The sequence below is a fragment of the Alosa sapidissima genome, chromosome 6 (assembly GCF_018492685.1).
Source record: "Alosa sapidissima isolate fAloSap1 chromosome 6, fAloSap1.pri, whole genome shotgun sequence".
NCBI lineage: Eukaryota > Metazoa > Chordata > Actinopteri > Clupeiformes > Clupeidae > Alosa > Alosa sapidissima.
Window position 1 is genome coordinate 34,606,284 of NC_055962.1, and position 26,952 is coordinate 34,633,235.

Below are 26,952 nucleotides of genomic sequence, written 5' to 3' on the forward strand. Positions count from 1 at the left end.
TAGAACTTTGCAAATAATGTTTTTTCAACAAATATAACATATTCTGGGGGTCAGAGCATAAATAATTATATAAGTCATATGATCTTAAACTCAAAGCTATTATTAGGCCTATAAATCGATAAATATAAACATAATACACACAATATTAATAGCCTAAGTAGCCTTTTAATCAATACGTGAAATAACTAAGAGATTTCTGATCGCTAGGGGGCATCATAGCTTAGGGATTTAAATTTAGAACGCTTACCTTAACGCTGTCAGTGTTAGTAAAACCTACTGTTAGGACTAAACATGGTGAAGCAGCGTTAAGTTTCCATGCAGTTCAGCTCTTCAGATGAGATCAAAGTTGCCCCAACTGTAGCCCGTTTCAAATCTAAACTTAAGACCAAACTTTTCTCAGATGCTTTCTGCTAACTTATTTTTTACATTTCTAGATCTGGGAAAGTCTTTCTGCTAAAATTCTAATAGTTTCTATGTTGTTGTTTTCTTATGTTTTAATTATTACTTTTTAAACACTTTTAAAATATTGCCCTTTTATGCTTTTATGTAGCCTACTATCACCTTGTGTGTTTTATGTTTTCGGCTATTATTATTATTATATTATTATTATTCTTTAGTTTTAAATTATTCTTTGACTATTGCCCTTCTATGCTTTTATCAGCCATTCCTGTTTGCTTCTGTTTATGTAAAGCACATTGAATGACCTCTGAGTATGAAATGCGCTATATAAATAAAGTTTACTTACAACGAGGCCGGACACCTGGACACTGTGAAATAGGCTTATTGACTTACCTTGTCTGGCAGATCGCAGGTTCGAATCCAGCTACGGCTGGTGATCTGGGAAGCCAACACACACAAGGTTTTTCGCTTTTCCGCAGGATGAGCAAGCAAGCACTGAATGCATGAGCTGTTGCTCTAAATGGCAGACTCTAAACAAATAAAGTAAATAAAGGGCCAAACTGACACGTCGCATTTTCTATATTTTCCAATATTGTCCAGTGCTAATAATAAACTCGAGCAACGAACGGAGAAAGACGTTTTGAGCGGTCAATGTTGCGATATTATCAGTGCAATTTGCTTTTGAGCAGGATTTTACAAGAAGATTTCGAAATTAATGGAAAGATACAGTGATAATGAGATTTTGCACTCTAGCATTTTTCTTCATCATTTTGCACAGCCAGGCCTGTTAGTGGCGAGTCTGTTATAGCCTACTGTATTGTAGCCTGTGCAACGCTATTCTATTAAACGCTGTAGGCTAGTAGTCTATTAAACGCTGGGCTATGACCGCTATGTTCTTGCACTATTTTCCCTTATGATCATATTGTTTTTAAAGGATGTTTTTTTTTTTATTATATGCCAATTTTGGAAAAATGAAACAAATTATTTAAGCCACGTGAGGTGCCCTCCCTGTCAGTGCTCATGGTCTGTTGCTCTCTGGCGCCAACCCAAGGTAGAACTCGAAATCGGTCGATATCCATAACGCACAGGGATACCACCTGAATATTTTTGCAGGGGAAAATATATCTGTTATTTAATTATTCAGTATTTTTTCACTTGCGTGAAGGGTCTTTTTTTGCGCGAAAAGATTGGCTCCCTTCTTTTGCGCAGCGAGCGCTCTACCATTTGAGTTAATCCCCCTCTCACATAGAAAAAACTATACAAAAATCTAAATCGGACCTATTTTGCAAAAATATAATGCGTCTGCTGGAGTTTCTAGACCGTTAACATTTGAAGGCATTTAGGTTGATAGAAACATAAAGAGCACATTGTTATCAGTTTTAAGAGCCAGCCTCCGATTTCGCTGAGTCATGTCGGGTGTAGCCTATTTTCCATTTTGCCCTTTCTAAACCATGCACTGCCCATGGTCTAAGACACTGTTTGGGATTTTTATGGTTTAGGGTAAAGGGTTTATTTTTCCCTCTTAATTTTTACGACAGCAAATGTGTGTGATGAGAGAAAATGTGTCCTCCTTCGAGCCGGATTCGAACCAGCGACCTAAGGATCTCAGTGTTTCCGCTACAGTCCTCCGCTCTACCAACTGAGCTATCGAAGGGGCTGATGGGTAAATTGAAGAAAAACCATAATGAAAGATCCTGTTAATCTTCTCATCAGGACTTTTTAATCACTTTATGCTTAATGGCCACCGTTTCCCCATTAACCAGGAAAATCTGATTTAAAAAAAAAAAAAAAAACAGCTTATCAAATAAACAGGTCAGTTTGACATAATAGTAGTCCTATATGCTAAATCTGTCATAGCTTATTTGGTGATTGTGAGAATGACTGCACTAAGCCTGGTTTGTTGAGATGAAGGTGGCGTATTTGCTTACTTTCTGGGTGTATTGGACATTAGGCCTATTACTGAGTATAGGTTATGCAATTCATCCAAGTCTAGTAAAAAAAAATAAAGCAGACTACACTCCACACATAGGTTACATATTTGAAATACATTTTCTACAAAATGACAAAATGACAGCATTGTATTATTAGCATTAGATGTGATGGAATATAAGGTATGCACATTTTGATAAAACAAAATAAACAATAGTTGAAAGGAATCCTTATTTTTTAACCCTAGTCATCTCATTGTGCCTGATGCCGACCTTCCCTGTTGAACGTGTCTTTTGTCTTCCATTCCAATACACTGTCTTCACAGTTCCATCTGGGTACTCCCTCCTCTTGTACAGTGAAGTTTGAATCTCGCGCTGTCCATTCGTGAAGTCCACAGACTTTTCCCCATTCCTACAGGTCCAATACATAGCAATACAGCTTGATCAGATGGAGGATATATTTGGTGGATAGATGATCTCAACAGACAAACATTCTTACTCTGTTAACTTAACCACAGTGCCATCGGGAAAGGTGCTTTCCTCTCGACCATCAGGGAAAATGTGCTTGATTGTGCCATCAGGGAAAATAATATTTCTGCTACCATCAGGATGATGTTCTTCTACAATAACCCATAAAGAATGAATGAGGAAATGTAACAATTACTATACTGAGTCAGTTGGACAAAAACCCTATTCCATAGCCCTATTTTCACTAGTCTTGTTTTTCCAATATACATTTCCATTTTCAGTACCTCAAAATAAAGAGTTTTGTTGTCAAACATACTGTATCAAACAAAATATTATCTGTTCTGTCTGTCTTGTCATTTGATATATTCAGTGCTCGAGACCAACCCCTTCATTTCTGACTCACTACCTGTTTGGTTATTTGCAAAGTGCAGGACCTCCAGGCCAGAGGGGAATGTGGTGTGTGATGCCTGAGAATCATGATAGTAGTACACCTGTGAGAGACAAAATGCATGCCCTCATTTCTCTAATAAATGCATACCAACCAAAGAAGTGTTTCTGCAGGACAACTTAATGTCTTCATTTTGACATACCACTTTACCATCAGCTAATATTTGTTTGACATCACCATTGAAGAATGTAATCGTCACTGATTTCTCATCTGCGGATACTTCCTTTTTGGTACCATTTCGATATATAACAATTCGGCAACCAGAGGAAAGAATTTGTTCAACCTGCACAGAAAATGTGAATGAATTAATTCCTACAGGATATATAAATGTGCCCCAAATACTATGTGAAATGTCAGTGCTAATGACAGTGACTAATGATGAAAGGATTCTAAAGTAAATGTCACCTTTCCATCTGGGTAGAGTATTTCCTCTCTCACGTCATTCTCCGTGCCCTGCAGTGCTGATGGTTTATTATTGTCCTATTTGGTTTTGGAATATGGCCATTTAGTCAGAAAATTGTTTAGTGAACAGAACCTACACCTCACACCAGCGCACAATGCAATATTAATTCAGATGAGCCCAAAAAAATAGTTTATTAATAGCCATGTGTGGCATGCTTGATTGAGGATGTAACACATTTCAGGGATTAATTTGTACACTTATAAAAGGGATAGTGTTTTATTTAGGCCATGAACCACTATATTCATGCACACAACACACATTACCATGTGATCAGAATCAGAGGAGGTTGTCTGGGTGACCGGTGGTGTCCGTCTGCCTCTGGGGGTCCAGGTCTTATATGGCCGGTCCAATAGCTTCCTCGGGCTGTCTTCGGACACCCATGATGCCTGAATTAACATGAGCAGCAATACGACAGTTTTAGACTTCTTTTCACTCATAGGCCCTGAACTTGCTATTACTTTGTTTGCATTATACAATGTTCTCAACTACATTTTGTGTTAAGTGTTATGGTACAGTGTTCTTATTAATTTGACATCTGGAACGTCTACCCCTATGACTGAAGTGGAACTAGCATGTTACCATGTCAACTGAATACCTTTCTGCCATTATTGACATGCGACCTGTGGTGTGTGACCTGGCTCTGTGTGCCCTCAAGGCTTCCTGAGTTTGCGGAGGACATTCCTGAGTGATTGTAAATACAATAAGACATATACATAGCATGAGGATAACAATAACATGAAGAACATGGTCAATGTTATAATGGAAACTGTTACAAGGAAGAATTATATGATATCCACTTACTGAAGGGTGTGCTTGGTCTTTGGTCTTTGGCTTTCTGGACACTGGTATGAAAGGTTTGATTTGGCTGTAATTCAAGGATAAAAAAGTAATAACTACAAAAGTAGTTTGATCAGGCTTAATTACCTCAATCCAAACCAGAAACATGTTTTCAACAGTGAACATGTCCACAACCAGAACAGAAAATCTACTGATTTTAAGAATAAAAAATAAAAAAAATGGCAAAAACTAGTGAACAGCACTCGAGGAGGGAAAAATCATCTCATTCTTTACCCTGTGCCATCCTTTACTCTTTAACTTACGTGTTATTATTAGACAGGATAGGCTGCATACTAACCACAAACATCCTTGATTGAGCTGCTTTATGAGGGTCCTGAGTGTAATCAAAAGCAGGAGTAGGAATTCTGGAGTGGTGGCCCACACTAATTTGCTTGGAGGACTTCTGCTGTTCTGTAGCCTAAATTTAAGCGAGTGAAGAATTAGCAGTCATCTTCATAAAGTTAGCCTGAATGTGTTACAGACTTTCAAGCAGCTAACCACTAGGTGGCGTGTTTATACAGCTGTAATTTCAATCAAGCATGCTTTTTGCTTGAAACATACTTTTTGTCAGTGGTGGGTAGAGTACTGAAAATCTATACTCAAGTAAAAGTACAATTGCTCCCTTAAAAATGTACTCAAGTAAAAGTAAAAATTACTTTTTGAGAAATGTACTTAAGTAAAAGTAATAAAGCATGTTGTGGATAAAGTATGCCTACTGTACTTTCCATTTTTTATATTTTTATGTTGTGCTGGAAAGTGTAAAATAGAGCCACGGACCTGATTTCATTTACAATCACTCTACATACCCATCTCTCTTCATTTCCCCATTTTAGAATGGACGAAGTAAATAACTTTAATGGCGAATGAAATGCTTTGCCAATGTTGATCAAAGAGCAGTTGTCAACAAGGTTTTCTTATTGGTAGCCTAGATGCTGCAAATGCTGACAATGCTGTGTCTCTGACCAACAATGCTTGTGTCAAAGTGGTCTAATGAGAAGTGGTAACCTACTTGTGGCTACTTATTTTTTCTTCGAGGCAGTTAGCACCTCGGTATCTTTTTTTTTTGGAGATGCTTCTGATTCTCTCTCTCCTGCTTTTTGTTGGAATGCAATTATTCTTAACTGAAAAATAAAACAAAATAGTAGATAAGAATTTTTTTCCATGACAGTGACGATGACCGCTTTTCCCAATTGGTTAGGAATGTAACAGTAAAATCTCCAGCTAGAATGTCCTCGTGCACAGACCCTGGGTGAGGAACCAACTTTGGTCATTTGTGTGTGGCTGATCTGACTGACTATGAATCCCCTCTGGTTCTTCTGGTGTATTTGTGAAGTTAGTCTTATCTTGCCTTTGCTTCATACTCAGACAAGCTCTTATCTATACTTCAAACTAACACCTGAGGATTTAAACCGAAGAATTTGGTATTTTTTAAAGATATGGCATGAAACTCAAGTCAGCATCCTGATCGTATGCAATTACATACATTTTAAACATTTATAATTGTAAACATGGCATGAAAGTATAGTGGCAAACCACTGTATCTAGGCTACATGTACATTTGTTATGAAGATATCTGTAATTCACTAGTATCTGGATATGTAAATAGTTCAGATACCACTTGTTTAATGAGTTGTACTGTCGGTGACATACCTAAACAAGTCTGGTCTGAGCCCCAATTTGGCCATGACGACATTATCTTTAGCCTACTTATCCTGTCTGTGCCATCAGTCCACTGACTAACATAAACGTGACTAACAAGTCTAGACAGGCTACATTACGTAGCAACCCAACAGTCACCTTTGTTTTCTTACTCTAAGTTGAGTCAGTGATGTGAAAGGGCAATGGTCATATATTGAAACTCTGATTAACGGTCATGTATTCTTACGTTAACGAGAGGTTGGTGAAGTGGGGGAGGTGTTTGAGTGGCAGGGCCGGCCCTGGTGAGCCTGCCTCTCAGTTCCTGGTTCTCCCTTATTAGCAAGTCCATACGGCTCTGCAGGTGCCCATGAGCCCTGGACCACTCCTTGTCCTTCTGCTGGACAAGCTCCTGCATAGCCTGGATCTGCTGATGGAGCTTGGCCACCCAGAAACATGCATAGAGAGGGGGGAGGGCACATACAATATAAATACTCTGTATAGAAAAGTAGAAAAGATGCAATTCGGTGAAGAAAACAAAATAATTGTCACTACAATAAACATACTGTTGAATGCTTAGAATAACAAAAAGTATCCTACCAGGGCAACGCCATTATCCATTTCGCCCCTTGTGGATTTTTCATCATTTCTACTGCTATCTCTGTCAACACAAAAGCATATTAATTAATGCTTGTCAAAGATTGAACATCATGGCACGAAACACACTCGCCTTCAGAGGTGATAAAATGATAGCAAACGTGTTTTTTCTACGAAAGAGGAATACGAGAACAGGATGTTTGTAATCTGATTGTGGCAACCAGTGTACCAGAGTGAAAACAGCATAATCTACAAACCAATCAGTTTATTTTTCCATGTTGCACATGGGCACACATTTTCATTTTACAACCAATTACTCGCCATACTTGATCTGTCTTTTTGGTTTGGCACTGATGAGTGACCACCTTTCACCACTATTTAAATTTTTTAAAATTAAATCCCTTAAAAGAATATAAAAACACATTTCAACAGGAAATACAAAATATCTTTATAATTCATTCTATCCATAACTACTCTTTGCTTAAAATAAGTACAGGTTATTTAATTCTCAAACTGAAAATGAAATTGATTACAAGGACAGTATTTTCAAGCATCGTTGAACCCATTTCAAACAGCGACCGCAAGGACAACCTGAGAAACTGCATAGCCTTGTCCTGCTTGTTTTTTAATTCATCCAACAACGTGTCATGTTTCACTTCAGCCTTAATGGCTTGAGTAAGATCTCTCTGTGTTTGTGCCGGTGCCCGATCACCTGCAAGAGTTGAAAGAATTAATGATTAGCTTAACTGGCCTCGAGTAAGTGCTGTGCCAGGGGATACAATAGCAAGCTCTGTTGACTACACAACAGTTAAGAGTCACCACCCATGTAAAGAAAGCACTAATGGACTAACTCAAGCACACATTAGTATTACTCACCATGCCTATTGTTCTTTGCGCTCACAAATTTCTCTTTCAGTTTGTCATTGACAGTCTTTTTGTCAGCAGGCTCAATCTGGGGGAAAATGCTGGCGAGCAGCTGTGAAGCAGACATCATTTTGACCTCTGCTGGTTTCTTTGAATGGTCTGTCCTGTTCCAGCTCAAGTGTGTTAGTTCTGAGTCACTGTCGTCACTGGAGTAGGGGAGCTGGGGACTGTTGATGCTGCAGGTCCGGGTTTGAACAGGGCGACAAGGCCCAGCCTCACTGGGGGCATCGCTGGCATAGTCTCCATCTGATAGGTCCAGGTTATGGTACTCCTGACAAGGGGCAGGTGGGGTTGGGGGCATGGGGTCCCTGTGACACTGTGACTCAGGGTCATCCTCACTGCCGCTGCTCTCACCTGAGGTAGCGCAGTGCAGAGACCGCGTAAGCTCTGTGGCTAGGCTAAGCATGTCTGGCACGGCAGGCTCGATGCTGGACTGGACCCTGTCCGATTCACTGTCCCTGTCTGTGCCACGAGGAGCTCTCTGGCACACACGCACAATCTGGTCATTTACCTTTTTAAAGGCAACACCACCTGCGGTCTGTGGTGTTGCCCTAAAGGTGACCTTTCTGTCTGATGAAGTTGCAGAGGTCTGATGGAGGCTGTTTGTCCTTAAGTTGCTGTACTGGATGTGATCATGAGAGTCTGTCCTTTTATTCTCAGATGCGTGTGATGCACTTATGTAACTAACTGAAGTCTGACACTGGGATACTGGACTTGCGTCATTCTCAACAGTGCAGCGAAGGTGTCCTGCAGCAGCCGTGATCGATTTCGTGGCATTTTGCTTGGTAGTTTTTGCTTTCTTATCTACAAATATTTGGCCCACATTCTGAGCAGCAGTATCTTCCCACCGATCTACTACTTCACTGGGTGACTTAAGCAAATCGGAAATTCTGACTTTGATCTTGCCAATGCTGGTCACACCATCCCCTTTTCTCAAGAACTTCTTTGGATGCATCTGGGTGTCTTTATTGCTCTGTTCAAAAGAAAAGTGATGTTGAAACAGATGATCAGAGCAAAAATGTGCAATATAGTGTTGGTGTTACTTCCTCCAACCTGATTTGCCTCTGACAGAGAGTTTCCCTCGACGTTGAGCTGCTCCTCGAGAAAATCTTCAAATGTTTTTCGTCTTTCTCCCACCGCAGGTCTTATTGGCCTGGAATTGTGCAGCTTTGATTAGTACACAGCAGCCCATTATCACACAACACCTTTTAAAAGCCCAACTGGAGAGACAGGTTTCCTATTTCTGATGGTCATCAATACCTGTCCTCAGGGTTCACCTGGCGTATCCCTCTATCTCCGAAAGGACTGACGGGATGGGGCTCCTCCGCGGGTTCCTCTCGAATAGGAGAAAGGTTCCTCTGTTCTGCCCTACCTTTCTCAAGATGTTCACCTGATTCATATCATAAACATAAAACCACACAAAAATCAATACTTTTGTTAGTTTAGCCATGCAGGAATGACACAAATAGCCCCTTCATAAAGGATACTGATACCAGGTCGGTATGGGCTGGTTGCCCATTTAATTGCAAATTGGCCATTCGACTTGGGTTGACAGTGGGGTGACTTATAAGTTGGACCAATCAACACAGACCTAGGTCACAAGGCCCTGCCCTGAAGCAGGAGCTAAAAGAGTTACAGGAACTGTGGCCATAGGAACTTATCTTAACCCAAATTTGTCCGGTCGGAACACCAGAAAAAAGGGTTATAACATTATGTTCTAGGAACTGCAAAAATCCTGGCGGTGGGAAAGCACACACACACACACACACACACACACACACACACACACACACACACACACACACACACACACACACACACACACACACACACACAGACAGACATGCATAGCAACAGGGCTACTGTATAAGTGAACTGTTAACTTCCTTTTAACAAATGGCAAAAATTAAATTGAATTTGTTACTTTTTTTAAACTCCTGGAAAACGTAATTAATTGACTGTTGAATGAGTCATGTCCTCTTTCTTTGTATTCCAACTAGGGCTGTCAATCGATTAAATTACATACTCTGTGATTAATTAATCTAAATTAATCGCATATATAATTGTTGCTGTGAAAGTGTTTTAAATATTTAAATTCAAATGAATCATTGAATAATCAGCATTAGTGACATTAAAGTTAAAAAACTCTTATTATTATTTTCACTGTTCAAATAATGACCTAATATGCTGAGGAAATAAATTCAAAAGTGCTTCGGGAAGAAGTTTTTTTTTTGCACATACAAGGAATTTCAAGCCACAGATATAACTTAGGGGACACAATGAAAATAAATTAACACTCCCCTCAATGTCAACACTTATTTCTTTGCATTAATGTGTGACTATAGAGTTGATGAACTCACACTTTATTTTTTATCAAAACCATTAGGCCGTTTTTTAAAGTAAATGTTCCAATCAATGACCCAGGCAGCACGTTTTCTTCTCTCTCCTTCATTTTACAGTCTAATTTTTACTGACTAGAGCGGCTCGGGGTCAAAGGTCATAGGGAATCGATTAATCAGTTTTTTTAATCAGTTATTTTTTCTCAAATTAATTAATCAAAATTAATCAGTTATTTTGACAGCCCTAATTCCAACATGTCCTTAAAACCAGGCAGTCAGCCAGCTCTGACATGTCTGGACCAGCCGCTCTTATGGACTCAAGGGATTCCATATTCCAAGTTCTCATTGGACATGAAATTCCTCTGTTGTTTGTTTGGTCTGACATACACTGTGGTAAAAAAAGACATGCCTTGCCGTCTTGCACTTTCAAACCCATTCAGTGATCCCTAGGCACACCCTAACTACATGGACACTGCCCCGCTCACAGTTGTCTTTTTATGCCCAAGTATTCCTGTGGGTTTCCATAGCTCTCGTGCATTGGACCATTAGTAAACCTTCTGAGGAGTGACTGAAAGCTTTTACTCCCAGACAGGTTGTGCAACATTTAATGCTCTACCCAGCTCAGGTTACTTCATACTGAAATCCCCCAAAGAAGCAACAAGGAAAAGAAAGAGAAAATAAATGAAAAAAGAAGTCAACTGTCACCTCCCCCCCCAAAATGACAAATAAGGAACTCTTGGTGTTTAGTATGAGATGATGATCTTTTCCATCCTACATCTCAGTGCGGTATTCTCATGGGCTCAGCTGCTTATCTACTCAGTCTGTAGTGACTTGCTTGCCCAGGCTTGGGCGGTGCTTGGCCAACAAGTCATAGCAGTTTTAGATGAGCTGCGTGCTTGAAGGAAATAAATTACTCCCAGACCGCACTGCCGATCACAGAGGCACAACCTTTCCACAGAGCACTGGAATTTGTTACGGAGCGTGAGGAAGAGCAACTGGAGATCTGCTGTCTCTGGTCTTCTGTTGACGATATCTATAACTGCCCACTGATAAGAGTATTTTCCCTCTTTTTGTTTTTGCAATGGAAAGTACTATGCACCCGAGTGATAACTGCACAGTAGAGACAAAGCCTCTGTATGTGTTCTACTCCGTTGTTGTGATTGTGGAGTTTGTTTTGGCTCTCCCACTGAACCTCACTGTGATCTACCTTTTCATTTTCAAACTGAAATTCTGGAAGACCAACACCAACAACATATTTCTCTTCAACCTCGTCTTGGCTGATATTTTGCTGCTCATCTGTTTGCCTGTGAAGGCTTACAGCTTCCAGATGGGCGAACGGAGGAGTCAGAATGAGGTGGTTTGCAAAGCTATGCTCTTCATGCTGTTCCTGAACCGGGGCGCCAGCATTGCCTTCCTCACAGTCATCTCCATAGATCGCTACTTCAACGTGGTGCATCCTCGGAAGAAGAATTTCCTGAAGATACTGAAAAAATCACCACACATCTCCATCCTTATCTGGCTCCTGCTGCTCCCTTTGACTATTCCAACTATGCTGAAGACCTTTGAGTGTTGCAACAGCTTAGGTCGTGAGGATGAAAATTTGACGACTGACATTTTCAGGGAAATTGTCTTTTTCACCCAGATTCTCATCCCTTTCATTGTCCTGGTGTTTTGTACAGCACAGATTGTTAACCGTCTAAAAATGAAGACTGTTGGAGACAGGACCAAGTTGCGCCGAGCTGTTTTTCTGGTCACATCTGTCATGCTGGTCTTTTCTCTGTGCTTCTTACCGTGTACCATATCAAGAATGGTTCTCTTACTGGTGCGTGTCAAGGAGTATCCAGAGGCTGAGGCGATTGCTGTTCAGGTTTACGATGGGCTCATGTGTTTGTCCTACTTGGACTGTCTGCTCGATCCCTTAGTGTATTGTTTAAGCAGCACAAAGTTCCAAACCCTTTATCTAGAACACTACCTCCCATTTCTCATTGGAAAAGATGGACAACCGAGTGACAGCAGTCACTCAACAGGAAACAATTCCAATACAGCCCCTTTAAAGCATGCTCAGAGGGAGAACATGGCCACACAAGGGACTTAATCTGCATCATGAAAAGCAATAGACTGCACAGTAAGATGAAAACATTATTTTGTATATGCCATATTGTGTAAAAACTGTACAAATGTTATACTTGTATGTTGTGTGTGATGTGTAAGGAACTCGTTTGGAGTCATTTTTAGTCGCCCAATCTCACCACTGCATGTATAGAAATTAATTTTCACTACCTTTATTCATAAGGATTTATTCTGGTCATTGTAAGTGCCACACACACATATTATATACTGTTTTTTTCCCCATAATTTCATGTATTAGTACTAGCATTGATTTTATTTAGATTTTTAAAGAATTAAAATATAAAAAGCGTATTATAAAAATTCTTATATTTCAACATGTATCTCACCACAGCAAGCTCATAGCTCTACATGCATTTCATGTGTGTGTAGGGCAGACTGTCCTGAATCGGGCAATATAATCGCCATGTTGGAGGGATACTCTGGGGCTGAGCAATTTACAGAAATATGTGGTGTGTAATTTACGGAAATAAATGCTATTTTTTATTTAGTGATGAAAAATGACCTTTCTGCGCTCCATATCTGAGACACGAACTGATCTGACCTGATTTGACCCGAGGTTGCGTGTTAGCCTGCGTGTCTATGGTGAATGCACTCATGATTCTCAACTTTTTACTGCATTGCCATGAACAAAGTAAAGGCAAAAAAGGTTTGAACAAATTGGGATGCAATGTGAGCCTTGAATTGGATGCCATGCAGGAATTTGCTAGGATCTCAAAACCGGATTATGAACATGCTTTGCCATAGAGAAACACACGATAGCGTTGGATTATAAACATGCTTTACCACAAGAACAGACAAAAACGTGGGGTAAGTCCAGCTATATGAAGTTATTATTTTGCTGTCACTTCATCTGTTTTATAACCCAGAAGGATGTACTTGGTATCAAATGATAGCTCTGAGTCTCCTCTTTCATCTGACATGCGTGGCATATCTATCCGATCTGTCCGCGAGTAATTCAAACGAGAGTAATGGGTGTACAGCTTGGTTTGTGTACATGACGTTATTATTTTGCAGTCACTTTGAAACGAGAGTAATGGGTGCGCAGGTGAATGCAGAGACTGTAAATATGATGCAATTTGATTTAATTTCATGATTTTTTTAATTTTTAACTTGTACAGACAAGTGTGTAATCTCTTTGGAAAGCCCCGCTTCTGCTCTGTCATGCAATAAAAGGGCACTTTGCGTCAATCGGGTTCTAAGGGTTAATGTACACTACAGGTTGTATTACACATGCTGTGTACACAATGGCAATTTGAAAAAACAATTTAGTCACGCTGTTACGCAATCATGGCACAGAGACAGGTGTAGAGTCAGCTCAGTTCAGGTTTGAAGACCTGATTTCTGATTCTGTTATCTTGCGAAATGACTGACTACCTTCCTGACCTCCAGGATTGAGGGGGAAAACTGAAATACCACTGCATTGCTACTGTAAGTTTGGTTTCTCTGACAGTGTAATTGCCTTGTTCCTCACATGAGGTAGCTTTCTGTACAACTTACTTCATTCTACCAAATCTGAGCCTGTTGGTTTTTTAAGATTATTTATAGATCAGTTTGTACTTTCATATTCATATTATTGCTAACATCAGTTGAAATAAGTGTCTTTGTACACTATGTATGTATCATGAGGTTTTATTAATGGCAAGGCAGTTTCCTGTTTCTGACCTGAGTTGTGATTGGCTGTAACCAAGCGCCATGTCATTGCATGGGAAGGTCTAGCTCCACTAGGAAGTGTTGCGCTGGGAGAGCCGTTCTTGGTATCCGCATGATTAGCAGCAATCAGTGCAGGTGCTGGATTTAGCCACTGTGCAGAGAGAACAGGAGCCAGGCTCGGCCCTGCAGGGGAAAATGAAATGCACATCAGTTACAAACAAAATCTTAGAGAGAAAAAGGAGATATTTGAGTCAAAAATAAATCAATAATGCAGACTCTTTGGGATCAGAGCAGAAATGGAATTCAGCAGAATATGGGAGAGGTCTGCTTTCAGAATTACTACTAATAAAAAACCTTACCACTGATTTCTCACAATCAGACTTGTTTCTTCTTTCCTTTGTTTTCAGTCTGAAGGGTGACTAAGAATATCACCAAAACAAGGTTCCAATTCAAATTCAACAACTTTAAATATTCACCACTGAGGGTTTGTAATCTGGTTCGTCCATCTGTGTGTGTGTGTGTGAGTCCTCTCATGTAAGGTAAAAAACACTGGTTTGCAAATGTTTAACGGGCTGAGGGTCACCATATCTCAGTTCTCCTACATGATAATCCGGACCTGAATGAGGATGTGGATTCTGGAATCTTTTTAACTTCCTTTCACAGTGACCAATGTAAAGGGGAGAGGGTCTGCAGGACCCTGACTGCACTTGTTTAGAGTGGACTGTTGAACACCCACATTGTGTGGATAAACCTCATTTCTCACTCTAGCGCCTCATTTACAGTTTTATTCAAACGTGGGAATTTTCATACCTATCTGTACTTCAGTACATGTTCAGTAATGCACATCATGTGTAGTTGAGCCCTCTTCCTGATATGGTGTTGTTCCAGAGCGTAAACATGAAGTACGTTTTCAGGCTCGTCAAGCCTACTACAGTACGTCTCACTTCCTCTGTTTCACACATAAATCCTGTGGCTCTGATGCAAGTGCACAACACTTACCCAAACCATTACTAGCTGAGCGCCAACACCGCAGGCTCACAGAGAGAAATGGAAGTGAATGGAACGAATAACGGCACAGATCACTGCAATACTGAGAGTAAGCTTTATATATTCCTCTCTGTGGTAGTGTCAGCTGAATTCATTTTAGCACTGCCTTTAAATCTGTCTGTTTTGTATGTCTTCATTTTTAAATTCAAATTCTGGAAGAATAACAGCCTCTTTCTCTTCAACCTGGTATTGGCGGACTTGCTGCTTCTGATATGCCTGCCATTTAAAGTATGTAACTTTGTGACTGGGATGCGAAAAAGTGATGACAACATCATCTGCAAAGCCATGCTCTTTATGTTATTTCTGAACCGGGGAGCCAGTATTGCTTTTCTCACCATCATCTCTGTGGATCGCTACTTTAATGTGGTTCACTCTGGCAGGAAAAACTTTCTGAAGATTCTTAAAAAGTCACCTCATATTTCCATTCTCATCTGGCTACTGCTGCTCCCTTTGACCATCCCTACCATGCTGGAAACCTTTGAATGCTGCAACAGCTTTGGTCGTGCAGAGAACCACACACTAATGACCCAAGTGGCGGACTTCTTAAGAGAGACTGTATTTTTCACTCAGATTCTCATACCTTTCAGTGTGCTAGTGTTCTGTACTGTTCAGATTAACAACAGACTGAGGAGAAAGACAGTTGGGGACAAGACCAAATTGCGCAGAGCTGTATTTCTAATGGCGTCTGTGATGCTAGTCTTTACCCTCTGTTTTCTGCCCCTGGCTGTATCGAGGATGATTCTGCTGATAGTCAGAGTCCGTGAAGATGCGGTGGCAGAGAAAGTGGTTGTACAGATCTATGATGCCCTCATGTGCCTCTCGTACAGTGACTGTCTGCTGGACCCTCTGGTGTATTGCTTCTGCTGTTCAAAATTCAAAGAAGTGTACTTGTCCTCTGTTTTGCCTTCAAGGGTCAAGAGGCAAACGCATGAGGGCGAGAGAAGTGTTTCCCGAGACTTGGTGAACTCCTCTATACCTTTGAGCTCACATAAATCTGTGTCTGAACCGTAATAAGAAAATGCTATAATAGTTACTTGTATGGCAGTGCTTTTGTTATACATATCATTGGTTCCTATATTGCTGCAAATGTCTGTACATAAATTGTATCAGGAAAAAACTTTAAATAATTAGCATTTCATATCTTGAGAATACAATCTCTGACACATTTATAGCACATGTTCTGCACATTAAGCAGTAAATCATAATTAAGGCTACATTATGCTAGATTTTGTTGCTGATTGGATCATAAACGGCCACAGCAATGAAGAGGAAGGACTGATTTTTCTTTATTATTGTGTTACATGTTCCAAATGTAAAGCACTTTGAGCTGCATTTTGTGTATGAAATGTGCTATACAAATAAAGCTTATTATTATTATTATTATTATTATTATTATTATTATTATTAGAGTGCATGAAAATGCAATCTACTGTTATCCGATTTCTTCTTCTTCTTCTTCTTCTAACGCTTTTTCCGCGTTTAATGCGGCTTCAACCGTTTAACGTAGAAACTTCATTCAAACTGCGTTACATAGGTCTCACTTAGGACAGGTGTGGAATGTATTTTTCATATTTGTAACTTTTATACTTTTTGAACTATTAATTAAAAACTATTAAAATTTTCCTCATAGACTTAACACTGGCGATTATGGCATCACAATAGGGATCTTGGAATCCTATGCCAAGTGTTCCAGCCAGAGCCATATGGTTCCGGCCACCTCCAGCAACTGTCTGTCTCAGGCTTTAAGCATACAATCTGGCTCTCTTAAGACTACAGATCCTGTTCAACTGTTTCCTCTGCCCACAACTGTTTCAAAATAAAAGTCTCCACTACAATAATTCCATATTAAATAATTTAACCATTTAAACTATCCAACTATTTAACTGTTCAACTATTCCAACTGTCATTTATCATCATCTATGCCTCTAGCCTACTATATTAAACCACCACCTACCTAGCAACCAATTTAGCAACCATTGAAATTAAGCCTCTATGTCAGTTTCCATAGCAACCAAGATGATTATACTAGCAAACCACTGTAGTAACTCCTTTATTTCTGATAGTAGCCACCATGGACACCCTAGCAACAACCTAGCAACCACATTCACAGTTAAAACCTAGCAACCAACATCATTAACCTAGCAACCAGCATAGCAACCACCATAACTACTCTAGCAACAGTCAGTTGTCAATAACTTTGACTCCCGTCAACTGTTTCCTCTACCCACAACTGTTTCGAAATAAAACTCCTCACTACAATAATTCCTTTTTAAATAATTTAACCATTTTAACTATCCAACTTTTTAACTGTTCAACTATTCCAACTGTCAGTCGTCATCAACTATGACTCCCGCCAACTGTTTCGTCTGCCCAACGCTGTTTCAAAATAAAAGTCCTCACTACAATAATTCGCTATAAAATAATTTAACTATTTAAACTACTCAACTATTTAACTGTTGGGCCATTCCAACTGTCAGTTGTCATCAACTATGACTCCCCGCCAGCTTTTTTCTCTATCTGACCTCCATCTTTTTACCTAGATTATATTTTAGACAATATTCAACAATATTTCATTCAGCAGCCATTTTTACATTTTTATGCACTCGTAATTCCCTGGAATTACATTCTCTAGTTGTTGTTATTATTATTATTATTATTATTATTATTATTATTATTATTATTATTATTATAAATCATAAATGTATCATTCATAAATGTAAGAAAAAGGGATTATATTCATTCCATTCCAGCTACTGCATTTGCATAAAACATTATCAAGTTTGTTTATCAAGACTAACAATGTGTATGTCATGCTGCTCCCTGACATCATCTTCTGTAAATAAATGTGATGTTTTAAAAGACAGATTAATTAAAGCTTCAAATTATGTTCTGTAACACAAAAATCTAAATTCTAGGGGAGTCCCCACAATATGTGTAGGAATAATCTAGAAACCATCTGTGCATTCCATTCAGCCTGACAACAGATAAACACAGCACTTCCATATTGGGTTAAAATGTGCTGAAGTCCTCCTCTCTGTTGACACTTATCGTGGGGTGTTTTTGCTGACCTCAGGGTTTGTTGACAGTCGGTCACCTACCTGGCCTGAGGAGCGACAGCAGTCTGGCCTGTTCCTCCAGGACCCTCTGCAGCTTCTCCACATGCAGGTGGAGCAGCGCCTCCCTCTGGTCACTGCTCTGAGAGACGACACACACAGAAACACATACACACACACACACACATGTGTTAAAGTCAGACTGGTCACAGATTTTTTTACAAAATGTCAGGTGGTCATCTATATATCTGTACATAAGGCATCTGCATTTTGTCATTATCTACTACTACTACTATAACTACAAATAATTGTGTTGTGTTGGCACAAATTGGCTGAGATTGTTTTGGTGTGATTATGATGAACACAGACAACAGAAACTCCTTTAGATTAGATTAAATAGATTAGATTCAACTTTATTGTCATTGTGCAGAGTACAAGTACAGAGACAATGAAGGTGAGCCCCCCCCTGTATCGGTTGAAACATGCCCCATAATTACGTTCCAATGGGGCAGTATCAGACTCATACACTGACTAGAATGTTGAGCATGACAGCGTCAGGCTAGCAAACTGTGGTATGGCCCAGAGAATGTGTGATGTACTGATAATAAAGTGATGCATGCAAAGTTTGCAAATACCACAATTGCAAGTATCAGTACAGAGGCTCCTTTCAGGCTGTTCTGTGTTCAAAGTTATATTTTACATTTTGATGTCCTGTGGAGTCAGACGTAGCCAAGACATAACAAAAATCATCAAGATAAGAGCAATCGTGTGATAACAAATCAACTGTATTATACATTGCATGTATACATTGCATGTATTATACATTGCTGTATTATACATTGCTCTGGAGTGCTCAACCCTATTGCTTTTCGTTTCTGGGAAAAAGGAAGTCATATACAATGTGTTCAAGTTTGCTCTACAAGGCATGAAAGTTATTGAAATGTGGTTGGGCCCTGTGCCACCACCTTCCACTTCTCACCAGCTGAAGGAACTAAACTACGTTTTTGGAGAGAATGCAAACTCTGGTCAGGCGCGATGCAACCCTGGCTGGTGACCCGAGCTCATGTTCCTGGTTAAACCCTGTTTAATGGCCTCTGCACACCAGCACCGACACTTTCTGTCACCTGCCCAATCACACCAGCACTGATATTTTTAACCGATAAGCAATCAATACAAGGATACAAGGATACAAGGAAGTTTATTGTCACATGCATATAGTTACTGGAAGTAAGAAATGCAGTGAAATTATGTCTGGTGTCAGCCTATTTGTGCATTTATGGGGGGGGGGGGGGGGGGGGGATTAGTAGATTAAGGGAGGATTGGGATTGGGGGGGGGGCACCAACAAGGAGCACCCAAGAGCAATATACACATTTTTGAATGGAATATTTTTCTTTTTATTCTTTTATTATGATTATTTATTGATCTATGCCCGCAAAAATAGAACTGAATTGTAATCCTCTTAGCGGTGGCGAAATTTTTCACTGCGGTGTGCAGGGTTGTATGGTAAACAATGGAATCTAATGGAATCAAACATCGAAAGTGGAGTGCACAGCACTAATGGTGGCATCTATATACAGAGGGCGGAGGCCTTAAGGCTAACCCAGTGTAACTCTGTATGCCAGACCAGGTTTGGCCCAAGTGTAAATGGAGCTAATTATTTTGAAATACATGAATTCAGTGGAGAGCTATACTCTGCACCACTTGACTTAAATGGAATGTTTTATTACAGTAAGCAATGAAAAATATCTGTATCTCTCCATATGCAGAACTATTCATTTCTATGAGTAGAACAATAGAAGGTTGAGTAGGCTACAGTGAAACACAATTCTACAGTGTATGAAACCCTTCATTAAACACTGTTAACAACATTGAAGCACTGTGTTTTTATACACTATTAACACTTTCCCCCCACATAGTACATCCTCCTGTACATCTACATCAGGAGTTTATGTCATATGATAAATGCAGTGAGTTTGCTTCCTTCTTCCAAAATTGAAAATATTAGAAAACACATTAGCTCCACCCTCTTATGTAAGGTCTTGGTTAAATCATCAAATACATGTAGCCTTTTTATCTGAATTTACTGCCATTGATAGCAAAACTCTTGGAAAAAAATGTGATGCAGCTCAGCTCATCTACTTGCTGTCTTGGTACCTTGCCCTCAAGCTTCTTTAAAAGCATCTTTGGTTGCGTGGCATTTGAGCTTCTAAAGATTGTGAATGGCTCTATTATTTCAGGCATTTTCCCAGCCTCTCTTAAGAATGCAGTTATCAAACCCCTCATAAAAAAAGAAACCTTGATCCCTCTGTGCTAACAATAACTATTTAAATACAAATAGCATCTATGATCAACTCCAATCAGGCTTTCGCCAACACCACAGTACCGAAACAGCACTGTAAAGGTATTAAGTTATATCCTCCTGAATACAGACTCAGGTAAAACAACTGCCCTGGTAATGTTAGACCTTAATGCAGCTTTCGATACGGTTGATCATGTATTACTTCTCAACCGACTAGAATGCTGTGTAGGGCTTTCTGATACTGTCCTTAGATGGTTTAAGTCTTATTTAGATCACAGAGAGTATTCTGTTTCTATTGGTACCTATGTATCTGAGAACATACTATGCCATATAGGGTGCCACAGGGATCCATTCTTGGGCCACTCTTATTTAACTTGTACATGCTACCCCTTGGTGAAATATTTCAAGAGTACAAGATTGCAGATGACACACAGGTCTACCTTGCATTGTCACCAAACGAATTGAGTCCTATTGACTCCTTATGTCTTTGCCTTGAAAAAGTACATACCTGGATGCAGCAGACTTTTTTACAACTTAATCAGCACTTACAACTAGGACTCAAGTAAAAAAAAACTTGGGAGTCATCTTAGATGGGGACCTGACTATGACTGATCACATCAAAAGCATGGCTAAATCAGCATTCTGGAATCTCAGAAACATAGCTAAGATCAGAGATTTTGTTTCTAGACAGGATTTAGAAAAGCTTATTCATGCTTTCATATCCTGTAGGGTAGATTATTGTAATAGTCTCCTAACTGGCCCCCCAAAGAAGTCCATTAGACAGATTAAATTAATTCAAAACACTGCTGCTAGACTGTTAACCAAGACTAAAAAGAGAGATCACATTACACCCATTCTTAAATCATAACATGGGCTCCCAGTTAATTTCAGAATTGATTTCAAGGTTCTACTCCTAGTATATAAGTCACTGAATGGACTTGGCCCCAAATATTTTTCTGAAATGCTTCCCCAATATACACCTGGTAGAGAGCTTAGATCTACTGAAACCAAGCAAGGAGAAATGACATTTACCTATTGTGCCACACAGCGCTGGAATCAGCTTCCAATAGATATTAGATTTTACCCAACAATACAGTGTTTTAAAAAGAAACTAAAAACTGAACTTTTTTATTTTGCATTTATTGATTCGTTTTTAGGTTTATTTATTTATTTATTTATTTTATCTCCTATTTATTCAGTCTTATTTTCCCCCTTGATCTATTTTATTATTTTATTTTATTAATTACTATTATTATTACTGTTATTCTTTTTTTATTTCTTTTTTATTTTAATTTAAGCACATTGAGTGACATTCTATGTATGATAATGTGCTATATAAATAAACTTGAACTTGAACAAACTTAATGTGATTATTGTAAGATAAAGTCCATTGTCTCATATGATTTTGTTTTTCATTTTTTGACAGATGTAGCTTGACAAGGCATGTTTCATGATCATTCATCACTGTTCTTATTATAGCCTACCCTTCCAAGTTAAGCATGCCCAAGAGTCCCAATCAAAACAACAGTGCAGTTTTACATGTGCATGTCCACAACCCAGTACTACTTGTGACCAAAACAAAACCTTGTGTGTAACATGTAAGAGGGGTTCGCCATTTTTTAGGGTAGGCCAGGGCCGTCTCTAGGCAGGGGTCAAAATGGGCTACGCCCACCCAAGCATTGTGTCCCCTTCCCCCCAAAACAAAGTCAAGTTTTTTTCAGTGGTGCATATGCCCAATGTGCCGCCTCAAACCCTGCTTGGATGTAGATGAGTTGGTGTTGAGTTTAATGGTCGTTAGCTGGTATATAGCTGTGTAGTAGGCCTATGTATGTGTGTTGGGTAAAACCACCCTCCTGATAAAATAAAAAAACTTGAAGTCACTGAGTAGCCTTCTGTCAGTATGAGGGGACAGTTATTGGTGCTAACTAGCTCGAGTTGCTGCAGCCAACAGCTAGAGCAGCCAGGCAGCTACAGTGCTACATTCTAGGGGGCATGATTTTAAAGATGCCCCCAGAGTGTAGCACTGTTAGCTGCCTGGCTGCTCTAGCTGTTGGCAATACAATAAAAATAAAATATCAAATACCCTAAGAGCATGATATCACTTTGCAAACCTTCCATATCTGTCTATTCTATTTCTTCATCTGTACACTGACTCTGTTGATTAAGTGGACAGTGTTTGAGAGGAACAGCTTTTCTCTGCCTAAGAGACATACAGTACCATAGGCTAACCTGCAAACAGTCAACATATCAACTTTGCTGACCAGGGGTGCGTTTCCCAAAACCATAGTTGCTAACTAAGTAAGCAACTTTGATGGTTGCAATGCAATCTCCAATTGCCAATCAACTAAGTTGCTAGCAGGTTAGCAACTATGGTTTTGGGAAACGCACCCCTGCCTGTTACATCTCATAGCCTAAATACTGTATCAGAGATGCACTCAAAAAGTCACAACTGAACTTGTCAAACGGTACAAAGTGGAGACAAGTCTCTGACATTGTCAATGCATGCCCAGATTGAGCAATGTTGCAGAGTAACCACATAACCGGTTCCGTGTTCCGAAGAAACTTGAGGTTGGTATGAGAGGGAGTGTATTGTGTGTGTGAGAAACCTTTAAATTGCTAATTTTGCACTGGATCATCTTCCTGAATCTCAATATCAATATCTCAAAGTCAACACCAGTCAGCCTAGAAATCTAGACACACCCTAGTATCATTGTGAAGCAGAATTCACCAAGCATTGGATTGTTCACCCACTAATATGGAACATGAGCTAGGTTAGCCCGTCGTGACGTGAGACAGGTTAGTTTTACCCTACTGATGATGTGTTGTTGCAAATATAATTTGCTGCCCAGGCTAGTCTAGCAACTCTCCGTTGGCTTGCAAGCTGGAAAAATTAAACTTCGATAGGGCCAATCACATCGTGTAGAGACGTTATACGGGCTTAACATAATGATTGATGGCAGAGTTCCAATGGTTTGGCTTGAATTCCCTGCTACTTAAAAACAAAGAAGATAGATGTTGCTGTTGGCGAAGAGCATGACACAAGTAAAGCTTTTTTTAAGTTGGCAAAAGTTTGAACTAGCCAACTAGCTCCGCTGGTGGGAAAACACATGGGACAACCGATTATCCCGGTGAGCTGGTGGAACTAAAAGTGTTTTGCACTTTTATGATGTCATGACATCACCAAAAGCAGGCTATTTGTTCTACCCAAAATATCTGGCAGTATTTATTTTTAAACTAAAAATATACCGATTAAATATTTTGATACTAAATACGAACGCAAAATAAAATACAAATTACAAAATACTATTTTGTAATTGAAAGCAAGGTGTCCTAAAGACAAAAAGTCACAAAAAAAATACATCGCCCATGCCTTGTTAACCAATCATTAAACCCACACATTCCCGCTGCACACCTGTACGAACATACACTACGGAAAATTAGTTCCACCCTCCTACTTGTCGTCACCTTGTGACAGATGACTTATGAAATGTGTTGAGATGGGAGTTTGTGTTCTGGTGGTAGCATACTGCAAGCATGGTTCTGCTGATGGTTTCAGTGGTGGTCAGTTCACACTTCATAGGAAATAGCTGAACATTCAGATAGAGATTAAAATGAATAAATTCACGTTCACCATTTCTTTTTTTAACTAGTTTACGGTCATTTAAACATTTTTAAAGAGTGAGTTAGTGACTCTGTTTGTGTTACAGCTAACGACCCATCAACCTTATTGTAATATTATAGTGACCTCCACACTGGATGTACAATATGGTACCTTGCCTGTGTATAGCCAACAACTCCCAGCCCTACTGCACTGTTATAGTGACTTCCATACTGAACATGCCTTACTGCTGCCTTACTTGTGTTATAGCCAACGACGCGTCAGCCCCTCAGTTCTGTTAAAGGGACTCTCATACTGGATTTACATCATTGCTGCCTTGTCTGTGTTATAGCCAACTTCCACAAGCCTTGTTGCACTGTCCTATCAAGCCTCTGCACAATTGTGCCTTGCCACCACGAGTCTGCATCACAGCCTGGGGACCCACAGCTCTCCATTTCCAGCCCATTCCCAATAAGTGCAACCCCATCGTCCAACTTGCCTTCCCCCTGGCCGAGTACCCTTCCGAGTATCGCACCCCAGCACTGACGACGCAGCCTGCTTGCCACTGTTCCGAGTCAAGTGCCTGCTGACTGTTTGTATAAAGATTGCGGTGAGACTTCCTTTGCACTTTGTGCTGCGGTGTTTTCCCTAAGTGTGCCCCACGTTTGTAGTGGACCCTTCCAGGCCCCGTTGACAGGGCTGTACCAGACTGAGCGGTTAACTTAAGTGTCTGGGAGTGAGCCGGAACACCTCACCGCCAGGTAATAGCCGTTGTAGTGTTTATGTAGTGTACTGCTGTATTTACATCATTGGCAGCCAGGGCTGTACCGAAGTAACTTATGGTCTCACCCTTCCAGTTCATCTGCCGGGACCTTTTCAGCCAGGTCGTGATACTCACTGAGTGGGGTAGTGTGGGAGAAACGTGTGCGCCATATTCAGAATCGAACAAGCCAGGCCCAGAGACGACCGTGGCCATGGACGACTGCCTTAATCTTAGAGACACTTTTAATAAATAACAATAAACAATAAACTGTTTTAAACTTGTATCATGGGCCTCTGAACCTTATTGGCGGGTGTAGTCTGCTCCTCAGGGTAGTAGGTTGAGGTATGGCCAAAGAGCGCCCCCTACCTGGTCACACATCTGTGAACAGTCAGGTTTATTTTCTTGAACACACAAGAATTGGAAAAGAGCCCAAACTGTAGCTTCTAGCCTCCACTACATTGACCTTTATCTTTGTGGCAATGGGAACACGCCTCCTGCCATCAGGGTGAAAAGGTGAAGATATCCCAAGTGCTCTGGGTGCCCATGTGTTGTATTGTTTACTGTAAGGGAAGATAGTACTGACCTTCTGTGAAAGTTCTGGCATGTGCAGAGTAGGTGAAGTCTGTTGGCAACCTCCTGTTCCAGCTCCACATTTCATCTCTTGGTCTTGAGAGAGCAGGACTTTGCTTGACTCCACATTACGAGAATTCTGGAGTATGGCTCTCTTCACATCACTTGCTATTCCAATGCCATGCATGCCAGGCAAGATGTGTCTTGTACAATCTCCAGATGAGGTATGAGATGTCACTTTTGTAGGACATTGCCTTGAGTTAAATAGTACATTATACACCTGAGCTTCACACACACTGGTCTCAGGGTTGTCTCTGTTAATCTGTGCAGACATGGGTATCCAACCTGAAAGGAAACATTTCAGGGGTAGGCCATTATTGACATGCGGACATCGTTTCACACACACCACTTCACATAATTAACAACCTAAAAACTTTCCTGTGAGTGGGCTAGCCTATGAAGTCTCGAATAACGTGAATATAAAGGTGATGGGCTAATTTAAATGCCCACCCAAAGTGCAATACATCGTTTAAAATGCTTTTACCTCATCTCCACATTTAACCAGAGTTTCGTCTTCATGTGCTTCTCACTGATGTGCACACGGCTGTTTAATCTAGTAGTCAGTAGTAACAGTAAACAGACTTTATCGGTGGTGTGTGGGGTTATGCCACGGCAACGCAAAGCGTCTCAACTGTGCTTTGGTGAGATTTCATTTCAAATAGATTTTGCGACACACACACACATACACACACACAGAGACACACACTAATGCGCGCGTTTAGAGCGCGAAGACAAAACAGCATATCCAAACCTGCAAATTCATCGATCATCTGTCAATGCTAGTTTCTGTTCAATATAATGCCATGACTTGCCAGAACAGCGTTATATAGACTAGCCTAGCAATATGGTTATGGGATTTGGCATATGTCGCATGAAAATGCTGACATAGCCAAATCTTTTTGATATTTCATCCTCAGCAGTGGCGGACAGGGCAGGGTCGAAAAAACAAAAAGGGCACATAGGCTACTGTATCTCACGACATGCGGCTAAAGTCACTGTTACAAACAGTGCAGCGTGCAAGACTAGGCCTATCATTCTTTTTTACTCTTATGATTATGAGACAAGGGTACACTTTGAAATGGGTCTTACATTTTCCTTTTTGGGGGCACTGACTCTGCCATGACGCTCCTGTTCCTAGATACACTGAACTGATTAAGTTCGGGAGAAAAGAGATAAAAAGCTCGCCTACACTGAAAACTGATCTCAACTTCCTCGCCATCAGGGCAACACAAAAGTTACAACGTTAATTAAGAATAACTTAATCATAATAGCCTAGCCTACCTCATTGTTTTCTCATCATCCATCCTCCTGGTCGTTGTTGTCATATTTATCTGTCAAAGGATACCCTTCTAAAAAAAATAATTTCAGATAAAGTACAGAACTGCAGTTTTTAAGAATCCTTGCCATTCACATGCAGGAATGCAGTATTTTGAACATGAAACTGCATTGTCATTCAGAAAAACAGCAGTTTTGTGTTACATAACTGCAGTGTGTATGGTAGCCTACTAGCCCCAAGACACATACATTGTGAAATTTGGCACAGCAGGTAATTGGGTCAGGATAGTATCATACACTGACAGCTTCTGTCCAACTTTTCTAGCACCACCCCCAGGTCAAAGATGATCTGATGTTTATAACGTTTGAACCACTAGGTCTATTCTCTTGTTTTGTTCTTTTGACCATGAGCACAGTGTAATGTGTTGGATATTTGGAAAACAATTTTATTTTTCTGATCTATGAAAT

At 40.1% G+C, this 26,952-nt stretch overlaps 3 protein-coding genes and 1 non-coding gene across 7 annotated transcripts; 2 read left to right on the top strand and 2 right to left on the bottom strand.

Annotated features, from left to right (window-relative positions):
• Positions 1 to 1,967: 1,967 nt before the first annotated feature.
• trnay-gua lies at positions 1,968 to 2,053 on the bottom strand. The gene is given in 2 exon segments: positions 1,968 to 2,003; positions 2,017 to 2,053. It is a non-coding gene; the product is annotated as a tRNA-Tyr (tRNA).
• A 49-nt stretch (positions 2,054 to 2,102) lies between these two features.
• si:ch211-140l13.3 (centromere protein J) lies at positions 2,103 to 26,640 on the bottom strand. Of its 4 annotated transcripts, none has more exons than XM_042095331.1 (19): positions 26,491 to 26,640; positions 25,163 to 25,494; positions 17,964 to 18,060; positions 13,831 to 14,001; positions 8,960 to 9,089; positions 8,753 to 8,852; positions 7,652 to 8,672; positions 7,367 to 7,487; positions 6,779 to 6,839; positions 6,429 to 6,617; positions 4,842 to 4,961; positions 4,508 to 4,571; positions 4,302 to 4,387; positions 3,970 to 4,092; positions 3,649 to 3,723; positions 3,386 to 3,526; positions 3,202 to 3,286; positions 2,827 to 2,947; positions 2,103 to 2,739 (listed from the first exon to the last, which is right to left on the bottom strand). In XM_042095331.1, the coding sequence occupies exons 2-19, from the start codon at positions 25,481 to 25,483 to the stop codon at positions 2,559 to 2,561; spliced, it is 3,207 nt and encodes a 1,068-aa protein (XP_041951265.1). In that variant the 5' UTR covers positions 25,484 to 25,494; positions 26,491 to 26,640; the 3' UTR covers positions 2,103 to 2,558. The 4 variants fall into 4 exon arrangements, 3 of the variants coding, with proteins under 3 accessions (XP_041951265.1, XP_041951266.1, XP_041951268.1); XM_042095332.1 differs by lacking the exon at positions 26,491 to 26,640 and adding an exon at positions 25,694 to 25,834; XM_042095334.1 differs by lacking the exon at positions 4,842 to 4,961.
• LOC121711621 (12-(S)-hydroxy-5,8,10,14-eicosatetraenoic acid receptor-like) lies at positions 10,966 to 12,170 on the top strand. Its single transcript, XM_042095390.1, has one exon. It carries the CDS (start codon positions 11,120 to 11,122, stop codon positions 12,131 to 12,133), a length of 1,014 nt encoding a protein of 337 aa, XP_041951324.1. The 5' UTR covers positions 10,966 to 11,119; the 3' UTR covers positions 12,134 to 12,170.
• Positions 14,716 to 16,160, top strand: LOC121711622 (12-(S)-hydroxy-5,8,10,14-eicosatetraenoic acid receptor-like). Its single transcript, XM_042095391.1, has one exon. The coding sequence runs from the start codon at positions 14,866 to 14,868 to the stop codon at positions 15,874 to 15,876; it is 1,011 nt and encodes a 336-aa protein (XP_041951325.1). The 5' UTR covers positions 14,716 to 14,865; the 3' UTR covers positions 15,877 to 16,160.
• Positions 26,641 to 26,952: the final 312 nt, after the last annotated feature.